Source organism: Mandrillus leucophaeus, unplaced genomic scaffold, assembly GCF_000951045.1.
Source record: "Mandrillus leucophaeus isolate KB7577 unplaced genomic scaffold, Mleu.le_1.0 Scaffold124, whole genome shotgun sequence".
Lineage (NCBI taxonomy): Eukaryota > Metazoa > Chordata > Mammalia > Primates > Cercopithecidae > Mandrillus > Mandrillus leucophaeus.
The window spans coordinates 1,592,562-1,611,598 of NW_012100765.1; the positions used below are offsets into that span (position 1 = coordinate 1,592,562).

At 43.2% G+C, this 19,037-nt stretch overlaps 1 protein-coding gene across 8 annotated transcripts in view; it reads right to left on the bottom strand.

The window, feature by feature from the left end:
• NEDD4L (neural precursor cell expressed, developmentally down-regulated 4-like, E3 ubiquitin protein ligase) overlaps window positions 1-19,037 on the bottom strand; it is a 385,794-nt gene that overhangs the window by 172,410 nt on the left and 194,347 nt on the right. For 7 of the 8 annotated variants that reach the window (XM_011971708.1, XM_011971705.1, XM_011971704.1 and 4 more), the window contains one exon: window positions 909-990. Coding sequence is in view for 2 of the 8 variants with exons in the window: in XM_011971705.1 (XP_011827095.1) it covers window positions 909-990 (82 nt within the window). In the remaining 6 variants the exon portion in view is untranslated. Of the gene's footprint in view, window positions 1-908; window positions 991-17,153; window positions 17,238-19,037 lie in introns of all 8 variants that reach the window. The other variant, XM_011971712.1, reaches the window with a different exon arrangement.

The window sequence follows — 19,037 nt, forward strand, 5'->3', positions numbered from 1 at the left end:
AAATAAGATATATACATACATGTATAGCTTTATTATTAATATATTTTCTCTGTTTCCATGTAGCTAACCAAGTATTTTGCTTCCTTTAGAAGTAGTTGTTTCAAGTTTCAAAACAAGTAGTTGTTTTCAAGTTTCAATTCCTCATGTGCCTACCAATTCCACAAACAGCTCCATTTCATTAAATGTATTTTAAATTACTTTAAGTTTCTTTGTGAAACATACAAAGACAAAAACAAATCCTTGTTTTTGCTGTATTCTGTGCAAGAAAAAATGTTACAACTTATGACATTTTTAGGATACTGTTTTTGTAGGCACTTAAGTAAAAACCTGAATCGCTATCTTGGGTTAGTACTGAAAAGTCTTGGAAAACTTCTAGATTTAATACTGAAAGGTGCTTAAAATGAAAATACAGTATAAAAGATAAAAAGTGGGCTGGGCACAGTGGCTCATGCCTGTAATCCCAGCACTTTGGGAGGCCGAAGCAGGTGGATCATCTGAGGTCAGGAGTTCAAGGCCAGTCTGGCTAACATGGTGAAACTCCATCTCTACTTAAAAAAAAAAAAAAAAAAATTGGCCAGGCATGGTGGCGGGAGCCTGTAATCTCTGCTATTCGGGAGGTTGAGGCAGGAGAATCACTTCAACCAAGGAGGTGGAGGTTGCAGTGAGCTGAGATCGCGCCATTGCACACCAGCCTGGGCGACAGAGCGAGACTCCATCTCAAAAAAAGAAAAGAAAAGAAAAAAGATAAAAGTGATGCACTTGTATACGGCAGCTCCATTATAATCTCATGGGACTATCACTGTGTAAGTACTCCATCCTTGACCCAAAAGGGCGTTATGCAGCACATGACTGTGCATAATTGGATTAAATTATGACTTAAATGAAGTTTGGTTAAAATTGACACCTACCTTTTTAATTGTTTTTGTCTGGACCAAAGCAAGTTCTCTATTCTCATCTGCTACGTACAATGAAAGTTTCACGTATGGATCACTGTAAGAAAATATTTCAGATTTAATAGGATTATACTTTTCATTCAAAAGAGAAAACAGTGGAACCTAAATGAAAATGCAAATATCAGTTAAAGTCTCAGCTTGTATTATTTCCACAAACTAAGCAATAACCTTTTTAACATATCGACTAAGTCAATACACTTGGAGTAAAGTTCGTATCAAAACCAGTGCCAATAATGTTTACTTAGAAGCCAAAAAATATATATAATTTTAAAGACAGATTCTGAAAAGATTACAAGAAAGATTAAAAGGCACACAGATTTTGTTCAGACTTTACAAAATTCAGCTAGAAAATTTAGTTGAGGTCTTATCCATATTCTTATTCCTAGCGTCTAGGTAATTAGTGGAGGTAAAACAGCCACTGTTCACATGACCCAACACCTGCCATTTTACAGGAGTCACTTTCCAGGGGAGTGAGGCTCAGCCTTCAGCATATCAGATTCACCTGATGGAGGGGGTGATTAAAACACAGATAACTGGGCCCCGCTCCCAAATCTGAATTCAGTCCAAGGTAGAACCCAAGAATCTGCATTCCTGACACGTTCCCACTGATGCCAAGGCTCCTGACCCAGGAACCACACTCAGAGAACTACTGTTCTAGATGGCATTTGAAAAGAGTATTTTCTAGCTACAGAAACTAAATTTTCAATGTCCAGCCACACTCTGTTGCTTATAAAAGAGCTCAAGGCCTGATGGTCATGTTACCTCCAGAGAATGTGCTGTGGAGATGCGTGCAGAACGCACACACATGTACATACAGAATCCCCAGTTATAAAGAATGCCATAAACTCTGCTGCTACCTCTCATTTTTATGCCTCTCAGCTATCATGATTGCCGGCTATTACATAACTGCAATAAAGAGTTAAGCATTTCCTGTAATAAAACATCCACATTCTTCCACTGGTGGTTCATTTACCTCAGTCTGTATCCCTTGAATAGCTCACAGTAATTGACACATGCAGCTGGGGACTGTGGGTGGGATCCTTGGGTGTGGGACACCATGTCTTCCAGCAGTAATAAAGAAGTCAGGTGGGAATACCTAACATCTTGAGTGCTCATCCAGGTAGGTACTAAGGTATGATCAACTATGAAAGATCGACTAAGAAACTTCCTGAAATAGAGTTCAGCCTGAAGACAGAACCAAAGGCCAACGTCTTGGAGCTGGCTACAGGACAGGAGAATGTAAGCTCAAGGGAAGGAGAGGGCTGGGCGCAGTGGCTTATGCCTGCAGTCTCAACCATTTGGGAAGCTGAGGCAGGCAGATCGCTTGAACCCAGGGGTTCAAGACCAGCCTGAGCAACATGGCGAAACCCTATCTCTACAAAAAAATAAAAAAATTTTAGCTGCGTGTGGTGTCATGCACCTGTAGTCACAGTCACTATAGAGGCTGAGGTGGGAGGATTGCTTGAGCCTGGGAGGTGGAGGCTGCAGTGGGCCGAGATGGTGCCACTGCACTCCAGGATGGGCGACAGAGTCAGACCCTGTCTCATTCATTTATTCATCAATAAGAGGAGGGGGGAAACGGGTGCCCAGATTGCTCTCAGGCTCCTCCTCCCTTTCAGCTGGTACTTAACTACTCTTAACTTCAGCCTGCTCATGAATGAAATGGGAATGACAATTCCTAACTCAGGCAGGTTTTGCAAAGACCAGAGAAAATCATGTATTAATACTAGTACCCAGCACCATTCCAAACATACAATACAAAAGCCCCATAAATGACAGCCAAGGTAACTGTTCTCTGCTTCCTCTCTTAGGAGATGTTTGAGGTTCTCTGTTGCTCCTTTTGACTCCAAACTCTTGCTACAATGACTGATTTGACACTGATTACCTCACAGTACACACTGGGTGCCAGGCAACTGCAGCGTGCTACATATTCCACGCCTCCTCATTATTCATATGGAGGTCCCACAGGATCTGGGTAGAGATGGTCACACTGGGAATCTTACTCACAATGAAGCTCACCAGAATTCATTCGTGGCATCAAGTTACCATTCTAGGGGCTGCTGTTGATACAACTCAGGGCTAGCATGAATATGACTCCCTAGGAAGCTCAATGCTGTGCGAGAACACGTAGATTAGAAGGCAAATTCTATTTTACAAACTTTTTGTTTTCTCTTAGTGAAGCTGCTTAGACATCATATTCTTCCTTTCAGCCTTTCCAAGGAGACAGTAAACTGGTACTAGGATTCAAGCAACCTTCTATTTCCTGAGTGCCTACTATATGCCAAGAAAAGAGACAGGTTCCAGAAACAAAAGACACTGTCCCTACCCATTTGAATGGAGCACAGAGGAATGAAAAACATGATTGTGACAGAGTGTGCCAAGCATCCGGGAAAACAGCAGTCAGCAGCAGGGGTCCCTGACTTCCTGTGCAAATCCGGGCACCTGGCCCTACCTCAGATCTGCTAATCAGAATCTCCAGGGTCAGGACCTAGGAGTCTACATTTATGGAGTGTCTCATGTGATTTCTATGCACTGGTCCATCCAGATACCACTGCCAGATAGGAGTCTGAAGGCACACACAGAACCGGGAGGCACGAGGCAGAAAGATCACAGGCAGAGGTCCAGTGATTGGCTGGAGTTGGGGTTCCGAACATTAAAAAGCCTGGCATGGCTGCAGTCAGAAAAGGCAGCTGGAGAGGGAGTCCCGGCTCAATGGCCACAAGGAGTCTGCTATTCCTGCAGAGCTCAAACCCTGGCTCTTCATCAATTAGTACATGACTTTGGGAAACTTACATAGCCTTTCTGTGCCTCAGTTTTACCATCTACATAATGGGTATAATAGTGGTACTTCCCTTATAAAAAGGCCATTGGAAAGACAAATTATAATAGTGCTTGACAGGAGTATAGTCAGCACTTAATAAATGTTAGTTGCTGGCTGGGCGTGGAAGCAGGCGCCTGTAATCTCAGCACTTTGGGAGGCCAAGGTGGGCAGATCACTTGAGGTCAGAAGTTCTGGACCAGCCTGGCCAACATGGTAAAACCTTGTCTCTACTAAAAATACAAAAATTAGCTGGGTGTGGTGGCATGCATCTGTAGTCCCAGCTACTTGGGGAGCTGAAGCATGAGAATCGCTTGAATCCAGGAGGCGGAGGTTGCAGTGAGCCAAGATTACTGCACCTGGGCAACAGAGTCAGAATCCGTCTCTAAATACATACATACATTCATAAATGTTAGCTGCCACCATCATCATCCTCATTGTGGAGTTGTCTAAATACAGAAGAATCATGATCATATTCATTAGAAGGAGGTAAGACAGCAAGCAGCGAGACCCGTTGGAAGGCCTCTGTGCCCAAGAATAAGAAAGCTCTGAATGGAGAGGTGGCATAAATCAAAAAGGATTGACTGCTCATCCAAAGGTGGACTCAAAAGAACAAGGTGGCCAACTGATGTGGCAGGTAGGTGGGTTGGGTCAGGAGGAGAGGGAGTCCATGCCAACTCCAGGTCTTGGCAGGTAGGTGGGTTGGGTCAGGAGGAGAGGGAGTCCATGCCAACTCCAGGTCTTGGCAGGTAGGTGGGTTGGGTCAGGAGGAGAGGGAGTCCACGCCAGCTCCAGGTCTTGGGCCTCTTGACAAATTATGCCGTTACACACGGAGCCCTAGAATCTCTTCTGCTCCACGTTCATGACGATGCATTTGTGTGTAAGTGCGCAAGGGCCTACCAAATAATGATGGCCGGAACTGTCTGTCCTCAGGGGATCCTAATGATTTAGTGCTATTCCAACAAGAATTTTGAGCCTTGAGCCTGGCCTCCAAATCCACGTCAAGGTTGGGCAGACACCAAAATGCACCCGGAAGGATCTCAGGTTCCTCAGTGTTTTTCACGGAGTAAATAAAATCCAGAAGAAAAGCCACTTGGGAGGTTATAGCTGTTTACTTACAAGTAAGACACCTCACTGTCACATAAAAGATTACATCTGAAAAAAAAAAATACAAGGGTGACATCGCTTTAGAGATATGAGACATGCCAGGAACTGTGCATGAAATCAATGGCTAGGAAACAGACTCCCTGAACTAAAATGAAGTCATAAGGAGTCTGACAGATGCCAAGATACTCAGCAGGAAATCTTCAGGCACCTGCTCTCTCAGGAGAGGTCACCAAGAAATCCTTGTCAAAAACCCACTCTGATTTTGCAAAATTTCCAAAAGAAAAGCTTTTCAATTATTGTCTCTTTCATTCTCAACATGGAATCCAGTGCTGAAAATTCAGTTCTCTCCTCTGGGTCTCTGCTCCAGTTCTAATCGAGAGACTGCAGGACTGCACTGATCTCAAGTGGGTTTAAAGAATTCAGAGATGGAAGTATTATTCAAGGGTCTTTATTCCACCTTCATCACCATGAAGCAAAAGACAGTGCAGACGAGGTCATCTGTCAGGGAGAGTTGAGAATGAGATTTTCTGGGTTTGCTCCATTGCTCACCCCTTTTGGGACACACTCCACAAGGACAGTCCTCCCGCCCAGTCATTACTGGGGTAATGCTTAACCCTCTCCATTTGATTCACTGAAGTGTTCCATGTTCTTTCACGCCTATTATTTGCTCATTTTTATCAGCATAAACAGTCTGCTGAGCTCCACATATTTTAAGGGGGCAGGGTCGTAAGGGGAGAGGGGAGGGCAGGAGTTGCCTCCAAGGGGCAAAACGTCAAAGGGGATTACACTCAGTCTGCAGCCAGATTGCAATGACACCCTGCCTTGTCTACCTGCTATAGAGGTGTTCTTGCAAGATACTTGGATATCAGAAGAACAACGAGGAAGGTCTTCATTTTTCAACTGTGCCTCCTGAGGGGCATCCAAACCTTAACCAAAGGAAGCAATAATTCTTTGCGGTAAAAGGAAGATGCTCAATATGGCACTGGGACAGCTTGCAAAAAGACTGTGTCTGCTCCCTATGGGTAAAGAGCAGAGGGCTCATGGATGCAGCATATTTCACAGCACCATACAGCAAATTTCTTTTGACTACCTGACACACTGAAGATGTAGCTAACCCAGAGAAAGTTGCACTGCAAAACCCAGTTTGTTAATGACAACTTGTTTTGTTGAAGGTTTCCTCATTCTTTTCCACTTCTACTGTTACCATCAAGTGTTACATAATAATGTATATCCTCAATAAAGCAATTAACACTTACAAAACATTTATAAACAATATAGAAAAAATCTAGAATGTGTGAGAAGAAAAATATACATGAATACATGCAATAATACTGAAACTGAAGTTTTTATCTAACAATTTGTCAAAGATTGAAAAAAAGGTAATACTTTCGAAAGAGAGGCAGACATTTAACACTCTACTACTGGAAGGAATAATTATTACAACTTTTCTGGGAAACAACATGGCAAAAGTATCAGAAGCATTCAAAGGGTGGACCCCCTTTGATTCATCAAATTTATTTCTAAGGATTAATCCCAAAGAAGGAATCCCAAAGAAGGAATCTTTACCAGAGAGGCAGGAAAATATTTACTGGTAAAAGATACTCATTACAGCATCATATATAATAAGAAAAAATTAGAAGCAAACTTCCAGGCCAATAATTGGGAAACAATTAAATAAATTATGGTACAATCATATACTAGAATATTATAAACCACGAAAACCATGTTTTCTAATAATATTTTAACATAAGAGAAAATCATAACATTAAGAAATAAGCAGCATCTAAAAATGTGATTAATTCAAATATACATATATATGAAAGTAATTAAAGAAAAGAAGGCTAAAATGTTAATAGTCATTCTCTCTAGATGATGTTTACAAATTATTTTGTCATTTATGGTTTGTATTAAGTTTCTACTGTGAGCAAGTACTACTTTTATGAGTATAAAAAAGGTACAAAAAAACTAATAATAGTTACACTTCAATGAGGTACTGAACCCTGTAATTTCATGGCCAGCCCACATCTCAGTAACAAACCCTAAAGGACTTCAAATATTTTGTTTGCCCAGAAAATTGACTTAAGTAGATGACTACTGAAAATTTTTGAAAACAAAATGTACATATCTTTCAGCCCAAGATTTACTGAAAGGCAGAAGCGTATTTTAAAATACATCACTAATCATCAATACTGGCAATGAGCCACTATTAAGTATGTACAATTTTCCAGCAAATATAAGAGATTAATGGTTTAGATTACAGTCAAATGCATTCTTCACCTAAGCAGCTAAAAAATACATTAAACTTTATTGCTCAGGCATAGTCTCTGAAGCTGCCGGAAAAACACACTTTTGGATACTTCCGTTATGATGGTTTTGTTGTTTGGAGCAACTAGTGGTTTACCTGCATTCTAAAACCTTCCCAGCCACTCAAGTCTTGAAATCTCTAGCCAGGACCAACTCTGGCCTTGCAGCCCCCTTGCCATCCATAACTAGTCACTTGAGGGTCCCAACCTTGGGTCACAGAGACCCCTGGGAGCCAGGGAGCAACTGTATGTGCATCTATCTCTAACACATATATACAGAGCTCTGATGATAACTATAGAGCTATCTATGTAGGCATCTACATAGAGATCATCAGAGCTGTGTATACATGTGTTGACTAATAAAATATGTGCTAATAAAATATGTACTTTGTTAATATGTGGTGACTAATAAAAATATTTAAATATTTAAGCTTAAATAGTTTGTTAAAAAATTTTGTTCCCTTATCTTTTGGTAGTAAAAATGTTGTTCAGTGGAAGTTACAAAAAGGAAAGTTTCACCTATAAATTACTGAAATATCCATTCAGTCACCAAAGAAAATGACAATCTGTGACTTGTCTTTATTGCCAGCATATTCTACTGTGCCTTTTCTCCATATATGTGCAACTACCAGAGGTTAAGAAAACAGCTCTTTTTTTTATGCTATTAATAATAGAGCCAAGAGAGATAGCAACTCATAAGGCTATAAGGAAAGAGGGAAACAAAAACTGTTCCCTTTTTGGAAACTGTTTCACAATTGATTTTATTCCTCGAATAGTCAAGGAGTGTCCACCATACACAACGGACTGTGGTGGGCACCAAAGTGTGGGGCGGGGAATAGAGGTAAACAGACACAGACCCTGCCCACAAAGAGGCCGCCTACCCCTCCTCCAGAGGAACCAAAATCGGACAACAGTGTTTCTAATGCAGATTGTACCTTTGTGAAACTTGGCTATATATATTAAGAGCTCAAAGAAGCTGATAAATGACAATTATTATTGTTGTTGTTGTTATTATTATTTGAGATGGAGTTTCGCTCTTGGTGCCCAAGTTGGAGTGCAATGGCAGAATCTTGGCTCACCACAACCTCTGCCTCCCAGGTTCAAGCGATTCTCTTACCTCAGCCCCCCGAGTAGCTGGGATTATAGTCATGCGCCTGTACGCCAGGCTAATTTTGTATTTTTAGTAGAGACAGGGTTTCTCCATGTTGGTTAGGCTAGTCTTGAACTCATGACCTCAGGTGATCCATCCACCGTGGCCTCCCAAAGTGCTGGGATTACAAGCGTGAGCTGCAGCGCCCAGCCAATGACAATTATTTAAGGATGATCTGAAATGCAGGAAAAACTATGAGCAATGGTCATAACTTCCAGGATCATTAAGCAGCTTCTGGGTGCCAGCACCGTGCCTGGTGCCTCAGAGACATCATCGCTCATCCCTACAACAACCCTGACAAGGAGGATCTTACAGCCTCCCTTTCATGGATGTGTAAAAGAAAAGGAATGGCTGTGAGACCAAGAGGCAAAGAAAAAAATTCCAAGATATGATCACGTCAGTCAGTGAATGTTTCCTCTCAAGAGTGAGTCTGGGAGGACACTGAGTGACCAGAACAGCCCACCTACTTCCCTCATGGTTAGAAGAAGAAACGTTAAGCCAACCAGCACTTCATAAAACATTCTCTTTTTTTTTCTTTTTTTTTTTTTTTTTGAGACAGGGTAAGACCCTGTCACCCAGGCTGGAGTGCAGTGGCAAGATCATGGCTCACTGCAGCCTCAACCTCCTAGGCTCAAACAATCCTCCCACCTCAGCCTCCTGAGTAGCTGGGACTACAGACATGCACCATCATGCCTGGCTAAATTTCAAAAATTTTTTGTAGAGACGAGGTCTCACTATGTTGCCCAGGTTGGTCTCAAACTCCTAGCCTCAGGCGATCTTCCTGCCTCTGGCTCCCAAACTGCTGGGATCACAGGTGTGAGCCACTACACTTGGCCAAAGACACATTTTTATTTTTATTTTTATTTATTTTTGAGATGGAGTCTCACTCTCTCGCCCAGGCTGGAGTGCAGTGGCACAATCTCGGTTCACTGCAACCTCTGCCTCCCAGGTTCAAGCGATTCTCCTGCCTCAGCCTCCCAAGTAGCTGGGATTGCAGATGTGAGCCACCACGCCCGGCTATAAACACATACTTTTAATTGTTTAATTATATTTTATTCTTTTTGTAATAAATTGGCTCCTTCTATTTCCAATTTATAAAGTACACAGCCTTAAAAAAAAAAAAACACCCACAGAGACACAGATTGCACTGGAAAACAAGTATAGGGACAGACTTCTGAACTAATTATTCCCTTGGAACCCTGAAAGTCAATTCCTTGACCAGTCTCACCCATGTCCTTGCGATCAAAAAGAAAACAGTTCTGGCCAAGCCCAGGAACTATGATCATGATGTCAAAATGGAGGCAACACTGAGCTGTGTGTAACTGAAAAAGAGAGCAAGTTCTAATGGCAGGAACTACTCAGGGAATTCAGCCTGGATTAACTAACCAGGGAAAAAAAGATGCTTACTTTTAATTAATTCTGGCAGTCATTGGTTCCCAGGACTTCACTTCTTCTGTCATCGTATGCTCCTGGGATGCCAGGACTAGAGCTGGGCATACACAGGCACACGGTATTCCTTTTGCATTGCAGAGAGGGACGCCGCTGAGCACCTATGTGTGTCCAGTGCTCAGGACAAAGGTCTAGCCAAAGGAGACACTATTCAAATGAGTAAGCAACAATAAAACCTGTTAGCAGTGCCACACCGAGAGTGGGCCTCACAGGGTCAGTGTACCGGACAGACGGTAAATTGCATGGTGGAGCTCACTGGTGTACAATTACGTGCACTGGTAAACACTTCCTGTGTACTTAAGCATCAACCTCTTTGCCACTGAGTGTTTGTATGAGCCGAGCACTGTCCTAAGCCCTTCCTGTACAATCTTTGAACACATTCTAGGCTTCTCAGTGGGGGAGTAAATATGGTGCCAGAAGTATCTTGGGAACTTACTCTACACTCAGCTCAGTTCACATGCAAAATCTGACTTGATTCTCACAGGCAAAATTGTCAGAGGGAAGGGATTCCTCCCTAACATGGAGTTAACAAGGGATGTGGCAGCTTCTAATATCTAAACAGGCAGCCCCAGGTGACACCCATTCAGTGACACAGCTGTTCCTGACATACATTCCCAGGGGCACCAGGAAAGCCCTGAAGCAAAGATCTTGAACTTGGCACTGGCCTGAACACAAACAAAGAATGGAACAGCTCATCTTGACCCATTCTCTATCTCATAAGATGGGGAACTATGTCCTCCCAGTATTTCAGAATGTGACCTTCTTTGGAAACAGGGTCTTCACAGAGGTAATCGAGTTCAAATGAGGTCACCAGGCAGTGGCTCATGCCTGTAATCTCACCCCTTTGGGAGGCTGAGACCAGGAGGATCCCTTGACCTCAGGAGTTTGAAACCAGCCTGGGCAACATAGTGAGACACTATCTCCACGAATTTTTTTTTTTTTTAAACTGAGCCAGGCATGGTGGCACACACCCATGGTCCCAGCTACTCAAGAGGCTGAGGTGAGAGGATTGCTTAGGCCAGGGAGGTTGAGGCTGTAGTGAGCCATGATCATGCCACTGTACTCCAGCTTAGGTGACAGAGCAAGACCCTGAGGAAGGAAAGGAGGGAGGGAGGGAGGAACGGAGGGAGAGAGGGAGAGAAGGAGGGAGGAAGGGGAAGGAGAAGGGGGGAAGGGAGGGAGAAATGAAGAAAAAAAAAGAAAAAAACATTTTTAAAAGTATGAATGAATGAATGAATGAAATGAGGTCATTAGGTTGAGCCCTGATCCAATATGACTGGTGTTCTTATGAACAGGGGAAAGGTAGACACAGAAACAAACAGGCACAGAGGAAAGATGATGTGAAGACACAACAAGAAGATGGTCATTTACAGGCCAAGGAACACAGAGCACTGCTGGCAAACCTCACAAGCTAGAAGAGCAAGACAGGATATTCCTGTAGGGCTCAGAGACAGCAGAATCCTGCTGACTCTTAATTTCAGATTTCTGGACTCCAAAGCTGATAGTAAATAAATTTCTGTTGTTAGCCACCTAGTTCACAGGGCTTTGTCATGGCAGCCATAGCAAACTAATACTCCATTAAAGCCAGCCTTTTTTGGAAACCCTTGGGAACAAATGTGTTACAGAATTCTGACTTTTTTTCTCACTTTAGAAAGATGATTGGTATGGTTTGGCTGTGTTCCCACCCAAATGTCATCTTAAATTGTAGCTCCTAAAATTCCCATGTGTTGTGGGAGGGACCCAGTGGGAGATAATTGAATGGGGAGGGGGCAGTTTTACCCATCCTTGTGATAGTGAATAAGTCTCAAGAGATCTGATGATTTTATACAGGGTTTCCCCTTTCCCTTGGCTTTCATTTCTCTCTTGTCTGCCGCCATGTAAGATGTGCCTTTTGCCTTCTACCATGATTGTGAGGCCTCCCCAGCCATGTGGAATTGAGTACATTAAACCTCTTTTTCTTTATAAATGACCCAGTCTTGGGTATATCTTTACCAGCAGCATGAAAATGGACTAATACAATGACTCAGTGATTATTCCAAATATTATTATTATTATTATTTTGATTATTCCAATTATTGCATAGCATCCCCAGTAGGGGCTGGGGGAGGGCCCATAAGTGAACGTTAATATCTGTGCAGCAAGAGGCACAAAGGGTTGAATGAAGTGTTATACATGATGCCTAGAATACTCTCAAATCTGTTCACATCAGGTTTTGCTCTCAAATCAATTTCCTACAAACCTACAAAGATGTCTTTGGTTTTCAGGGCTTTGGGGACTTTGGAATGGCAGGTAAGCGATCATGGACCTGCCCTAAGAACGCTTAAAATATGTGCCCTCCTCATGCCACCCTGCCAACCACATTCAGCCTGCAGTCCAAAACACACGCCTACCTGTGAAATCCTAGAATTCCTCAGGGAGACCAAAGGGCAAAAGTTTCCCCTCAACTCTCAGAAAAACAACTTGCAAAATAAATGTTTAGAGATTTTATCTTCAAGTCTATTAAACATGCAAACAAACCACCAGACACCTGACTTTTCTGTTATTCTGAGTGCTGCACTATACCCCAAAGACTTCTTAAAATGAAATTTTTAAGCGAGGATAAAACAATTGTGTGATCACAGAAAGAAAAAACTGTAATCAAGAGAAAAAGGGCTATATTACGGTGATGCCCCTATATCCTGACACATGGGTGCCACAGAATGTGTATTTTCCCCAGTTACACAGATCAATGTACGGCAGGTACCCATGTTTGGAACCCCTGGGCCCACACACTGTCAAGAAGAAAGGGAGTTTATAGAAAGAATGAAGCCCACATCAGCATTAAAAGTCTTGGCTGGCCCACCAGTGTGAACTCTGGAATCCATTACTACATCTCTAAAGCTGGACACACACTGGAGATTTTTCCTTGTGTCTGATTCATCCAAAAAGGACATGTTATTATATTTGGATCTCAGGGATCTCAGCCGGGTTAAATCCAATACAAAGCTGAGGGCCTTTTGATTTTTAAAAATCCTCTCTTAAGTTACTGTGTGTGTTAGACTGGATATCGAAGGACTTCTACAGAGAGCTCAGGGCAGGCTCTGTAATAATTAGTAGAGTGTTGTTCCTACACACCCTGCCCCACCTCGACAGGGCGCATGCTTGAGCATTGCAAGTCTTTGCCTCTAGATGACATTGTTTTATGGGTGTATGTTTCTCCCAGTCCCTGTGACCCTGGAGAAAAATGTGCGAAATAATCATGGGGTAAAGGCACAGGGGACACATTAAGAGACTTTACATAGAAGAAAATGCACCTCTCCTGTAATAGCCATGGAGTCAGACCTCTGTAATATTTAACCAGCAGAACACAGGGTCCTTCCTTTACTTTTGCCCTATGCTTCTGACTTTCTATTAGGCGGGAAATGGAGAATCCAATTTAAACCACTTGTCGGCCAGGCACAGTGGCTCATGCCTGTAATCTCAACACCCTGGGAAGCTGAGGCAAGTGGATCATCTGAGCTCAGGAGTTCGAGACCAGCCTGGCCAACATGGTGAAGCCCCATCTCTACTAAAAATACAAAAAATTAGCTGGGCGTGGTGGCTCATGCCTGTAATCCCAGTTACTTGGGAGGCTGCGGTAGGAGAACTGCTTGAACCTGGAAGCGGAGGTTGCAGGGAGCCAAGATCAACTCATGGCACTCCAGCCTGGGCGACTGAGCGAGACTCTGTCTCAAAACAAAACAAAAACAAAAAAACACCTGTCAATAACAGCCACATCTGTTTGGTTTTCCAAATAGGTCAATCTAGTATCTTCCCAGTTTTCAGGGGGTTCAGCACTGGTGTCTATTTGCTCATCCTTCACGCTTTTTCCCTATATCCTTGGAAATCTTTGATTCTTCCCAGGCTCTAGGCAGCCAGCACCTTCTTTCCCTCATCTCTGCAGGATGAAGCACCCCCATAATAATCAGCCTCTCCACTTTCTGAATTCCTACAGTCTGAATACTTAGACCACTCCCTTTTCCATGGAATCTTGTGTCTGTGTTGTTTGCTCCTTTCTTTTTTTTTTTTTTGAGATAGGGTCTCGCTTTGCCAGCCAGGCTGGAGTGCAGCGGCGCAATCTCTGCAGCTTTGATCTCCTGGGCTCAAGCGATTCTCCCACCCCAGCCCCTGTGAGTAGTTGGGACTATAGCCATGCCGCCACACATGGCTAATTTTTTTTAACTTTTGTAGAGACAGGGGTTTTCCCATGTTGCCCAGGCTGGTTGTGAACTCCTGGCCTCAAGGGATCCTCCTGCCTCCACCTCCCTCAGTGCTGGGATTACAGGTATGAGTCACCATGTCCAGACTTGTTTGTCCCTTTTCAAGTATGTAAATCTTAATTCGCCTAAACCGGCTGCACATCACTCAGGGCCACTGTCCATGTCTTACACTAGTGTGTCTTTTCCACGCAACCTTGTACAAAACAGGCCTTCAATTAACATTTCTTGGTTGCTTGACTTCTTAACAAACACTATGATAGGTTACCTTCTTCCCAGGGTTACATGTTTGGAAAATAGTCCTGTCTTGAGTTGCCAAAATGTGGTATTCTCAGTGTGTTTACCTCATACCTGACAATGACACCTCAGAATGTTGACCTTCTTTGGAAACAGGGTCCTCACAGAGGTAAGTGAGTTCAAATGAGGTCACCAGGCACAGTGGCTCATGCCTGTAATCTCATACCTGATAATGAATAACTAGATGCAGAATTTATTTTCCACAAATTTTCTTGAACTTGTTTCATTTTCCTCTCTCTATAATGTAGGAAACATAGGGTCATTTTGCGTAGTGTACACTCACATATACTCAAAGAAACAATAAAATGATTAAAAAAAAAAGAAGAAGTTTCACAGTGAACCTCATTTCTGCAACATTACCTGATACCAAAAACTGAAATTATGAATCACTTTTGATTAACTAAAAGCATAAACATATTAACTGACTTATAGAGCTGATACCCTTGTGTTTAGTTAAAAACAAATATTCAAATCAAAAGGACACAAGAAATACTAATGTTTGAGGACTAACTTTGGGAGAAAATAATAAAACATTTAATTCCAGAAACCCTGATGAGGCTGTTGGTAATCACTTATAAATTGAAAGTGGAGTTCACATTTAAAAATGAATCTTCAGCTCACTATGCACCATTATAATTTTTGTTTCCAGTTGCTTACATTCTTAGTGTCATTTTTCATGCTTTTGTATGTCTGCTGTTGATATTTTTCCAACCTGAAAAGCTTTTTTTTTTTTTTTTTTGAGACAGAGTCTCACTCTGTCGTCCAGGCTGGAATGTGGTGGCGCGATCTCAGCTCACTGCAACCTCTGCATCCTGGGTTCAAGCAATTCTCTTGCCTCAGCCTCCCGAGTAGCTGGGACTACAGGTGCCCGCCACCATGCCCAGCTAATTTTTGTATTTTTAGTAGAGATGGGTTTTCACCATGTTGGCCAGGATAGTCTTGATCTCCTGACCTTGTGATCCGCCCGCCTCAGCCTCCCAAAGTGTTGGGATTACAGGTGTGAGCTACCGCGCCCGGCCCGAAAAAGCTTTCCTTAAATGAAGATGTATAAGCCTCAATCTAGATGTGAATCTTCACACACCAAATAAACTATTAAACAGCTCTCAATAATAATGATGGAGAAAACATTTGTTGTAATTAACCTCAAATTTTTGTGCAGCTGATGTGGAATGAGATAATATTAAAGAGCAATGACAATTATATTAAGTAAGTGCCACCTGGGGATGCAGCGAGCATCAGCACAAACGGAGACATGAGTGCCCCCCAAACTAGGTCTTTAGGGGACAAAAAGTGTGATAGATTACTGCAGGCAATGTGAGGGTGCACAGGGAGACTTTGTCACCGTGCCATCCGCTATGCTGGGCAGCAGTTTGAGACCTCAGCAACCAACGTCCTGGGAGCATGCCTGCCTGCTGCATGGCTCCTCACAAGTGAGCCCAAACCCTAACCAGACATGTGCCGTCTCAATGTAAGAAATGGCATTTGCGTGGAGACAACTATGTGTTCTAGCCAAACATCACTTATTAATTGCTAATGCATTGACACTGTATATATTCTGCAGTCTGTAATTCTGAAAAAATTCTAAAAGGTAAATAGGTCCTACAAAAAAACACAAAAGGAGAAGGGGAAAAAAATCACCCTCTTCCATGGTTAGCAAAGTCGTTTTACCGCAGAGCAGTGTTCTAGCACTTCATGTGCACAGGGATTGCCTGGGATCTGGTTAAAATATAGTCTGATTGGGTAGGTGTGAGCTGCACCTCAAGAACCTGCATTTCTAACAAGCTCCCTGGTGATGCCAATACAGCTGGTGGGAGTAGCAAGACTAAAGAAGCTCGAATACCACTCACTTTGCAAAGAATTCCAAGTGTGGAAGGGTGCATGGGCTCTCCCATAAAGAACTGAGACCTCAGGAATATCAAGTTGTATGTGGATACTCCCCAACGCTCATCCTGGGCCTCTTTTCACGCAACAGCTTTCCTTGGAGGGAGCTCACACCCTGCCTCCACACACACCTCCCTGACTATTAAAGACCAGGACCTCAGGCTTGAGCACCAGGCAAGCAAATGAGGGCCCCTCCGGCTATCCCAACCTCATCGATTAAGCACCTTGAGGATAAAAATCACGGAAAGTCCCAATCTCCTGTTTTCCATATCTTGTCAATGCAGCCAAATTACTAACCAAATAGCCTAAGCTTCATCCACTCTGCACTGGTTCTTTGTAACCTACAACAAACTATTGTGGCATACACAGTCTGCCCAGCTCGGGCCCCTGCATGCCCCTCCAGTGCCATCTTTCATGTGCCTTATACATGGTGCCAAGTGGAGCAACTATGACTTTTAGTTCTCAGAGCACAGCATGCTTTCTCCTCCGCTAGAAACGCCCCGCCCGGACCCGGCATGCACATCATGTTAAAACAAGCTCCAGTGCCTCTGGGAAGGCTTCCCGGCCCTCAAGCTCCACTCCTGTTGGCAGAAGCCTATCAGTGGTGCAGTTGTTTACTTCTGTGTCCATTTCTGCTATCGGTCTGGAAGCTCCTTGTGAACAGGGCCATGCCTTGGTCACTTGTGTGCATCACACTCCAGTCATGCAGTGGGTCTGCAACAAAGATTGCTTTACAGGGCACTGAGATGGCCCTTGGGCAGGTTAGGCAAATGGGAAAGGGGGTAATGGCTGGAGTGGGGTAGGGTAAATCTTGAGATTTATGGTAAGTAGATACTGGAAAATATCTGTCTGTCATGAAGCATATAGCTTTCATATGCTGGGCAAGAGCCAGCGCTATTATTTTAAGGTGTAATACTGCTTAAATTTGGGGTAAATTGGATAGAAATAAAATAGCCTTACTTGCTATTATCATCAAACTCTCACTTGGTTATTTTTCTGATGTCATGACTGAAAAAAAGAAGTTCAATAGCAATGGAGCAGAAGCTGAAAGAGAAGGATAATCTGCTCTTAGGGAGTTTGAACAAGAGGCAATTAGTAGAGGATTAAGCTAAGTAAAACCACAGCAGAACATGTAACTGCAGCATGTTGAACACTGAAAACCAGAGGGGCAATTAGGCAGGAAAAACCCACAGTGGGTAAAACACTCACTGGGTCAATGAGCAACAGGTGGAACTGCACATGGCTAATCCCTTGTGGACCTCTTTCTAGAAGAGAAGCAAGGAAAGCAGACTCCAGCCCTTAGACAGAGCATGCAGAGACGTCTGGTAATTAGACTGACCGCACAGTCCTACGAGCCACCCAGCGAACTCCATCTTACTAATGCGTAAAGGTGGGGTAAGGTGACCTGCGGACAACTCACCTCCAAATACGGACAGCTCAGAAGAAACCACAGCCTCCACACTGACCAAAATTAGGATCATGCGCTCCTTCAGGACACCCCCAGGAAGACCGCCTGGAGACTCCCTTACACAGACCCTCCTAAGGCTCCGCGGTCTGCTTCTCTTCTCCTATTCCTTCATTCAACAAATTCTCACTACATGTCTGGCATGGTTGTTTTAGGCATCTGAGATGTGCCAGGGAAGAAAACGGACAAAACTCCCTACCTCTGTGGAGCCTACATTTTACCAAGGGGAGACAGGTAGCAAACAGTACCGAATAAATTACTAAAGTTCACAGTGTCAGAAGATGATAAAAACTAAAGAGACAAGAAGCACAGCAAGGAGGACTGATGTGGGGATGTGGAGGCAGATACAGGCTGCAGGGCAGGCACCTGATTTTGTGAAATCCGTGAGTAGCCGCTTGAAGGAAATATATTATGGCTCACTGGAAAGGCAGACTCTAACAGAAATATAACAATTGAATATTTGACAAAGATCAGATTTTTTTTTTTTTTTAAAATGGATGCCTTGGTTGACTTGACTTAGGGTAACACAGCAGCATCACGGAGGGCATGCGCTCTGGAGTCTGACACACCCTGGTTTGTTTTCCAGCTCTGCCATGTGCAACTAAAAACAACAGGATGTCATCTCTATCAGCTGTAGCAGTGAGGCCTCATGAGATGCGAGGTTTGTACACCCTCTAGCACAGCGCCCAGCACTCGGTGAGCCGAGGCTATCAGCACTGCTCAGACTTAAGACCACAGTAGGTCCCAAAGCCTTCCCTGTCCCCAAGCACAGCACAGGAACTCATGCTCCTGCTCACTTGAGAAGTTCAGAAAAGACAGCTTTATTCTCAGTGGTGCTAAGTTTAAGAAATTAAGAAGTAATAGAACGGTGTCATGACTGTGTTGCTCTGCATATGCGTTCACATTCATCCCTCCCCCTCAGGATTTATCCTATAGTTGCAAAAAATCATTTGCCAGGCCTGGTTTGATGGGTTGCTATAATCAATTTTGACTTGGGGGTGGGGGAGAAAACACAGAGCTCTGCTATTGGAGGTCACTTAGTCTCACACAACCGCATTTGGCAAACGACAAAACTAGGAGATAAAGGGCACTTCTGCCCTCAATGGTGCAGTCGCAATTTCAGGCCTTTACTTCTATGTCTAAACTGCTATACCTCTTAGAGGGCAGAATAATTAATTCTCTTTGAGGATATTTCATAGGCGTGGATATTCCTAGTTTCCAATATTGATTAGATGAGAAGAGACTTGAGTGTCTTTGATGAGTGGATATATTTTTTTTTCCAGGAAATATCCATTCATTCTGCTCCAAGATCAATGACCACTTACCGTTCTAGACATAAGAGTTTATAGTTTTCTATAAGAATGATATTTTTAAAGGTT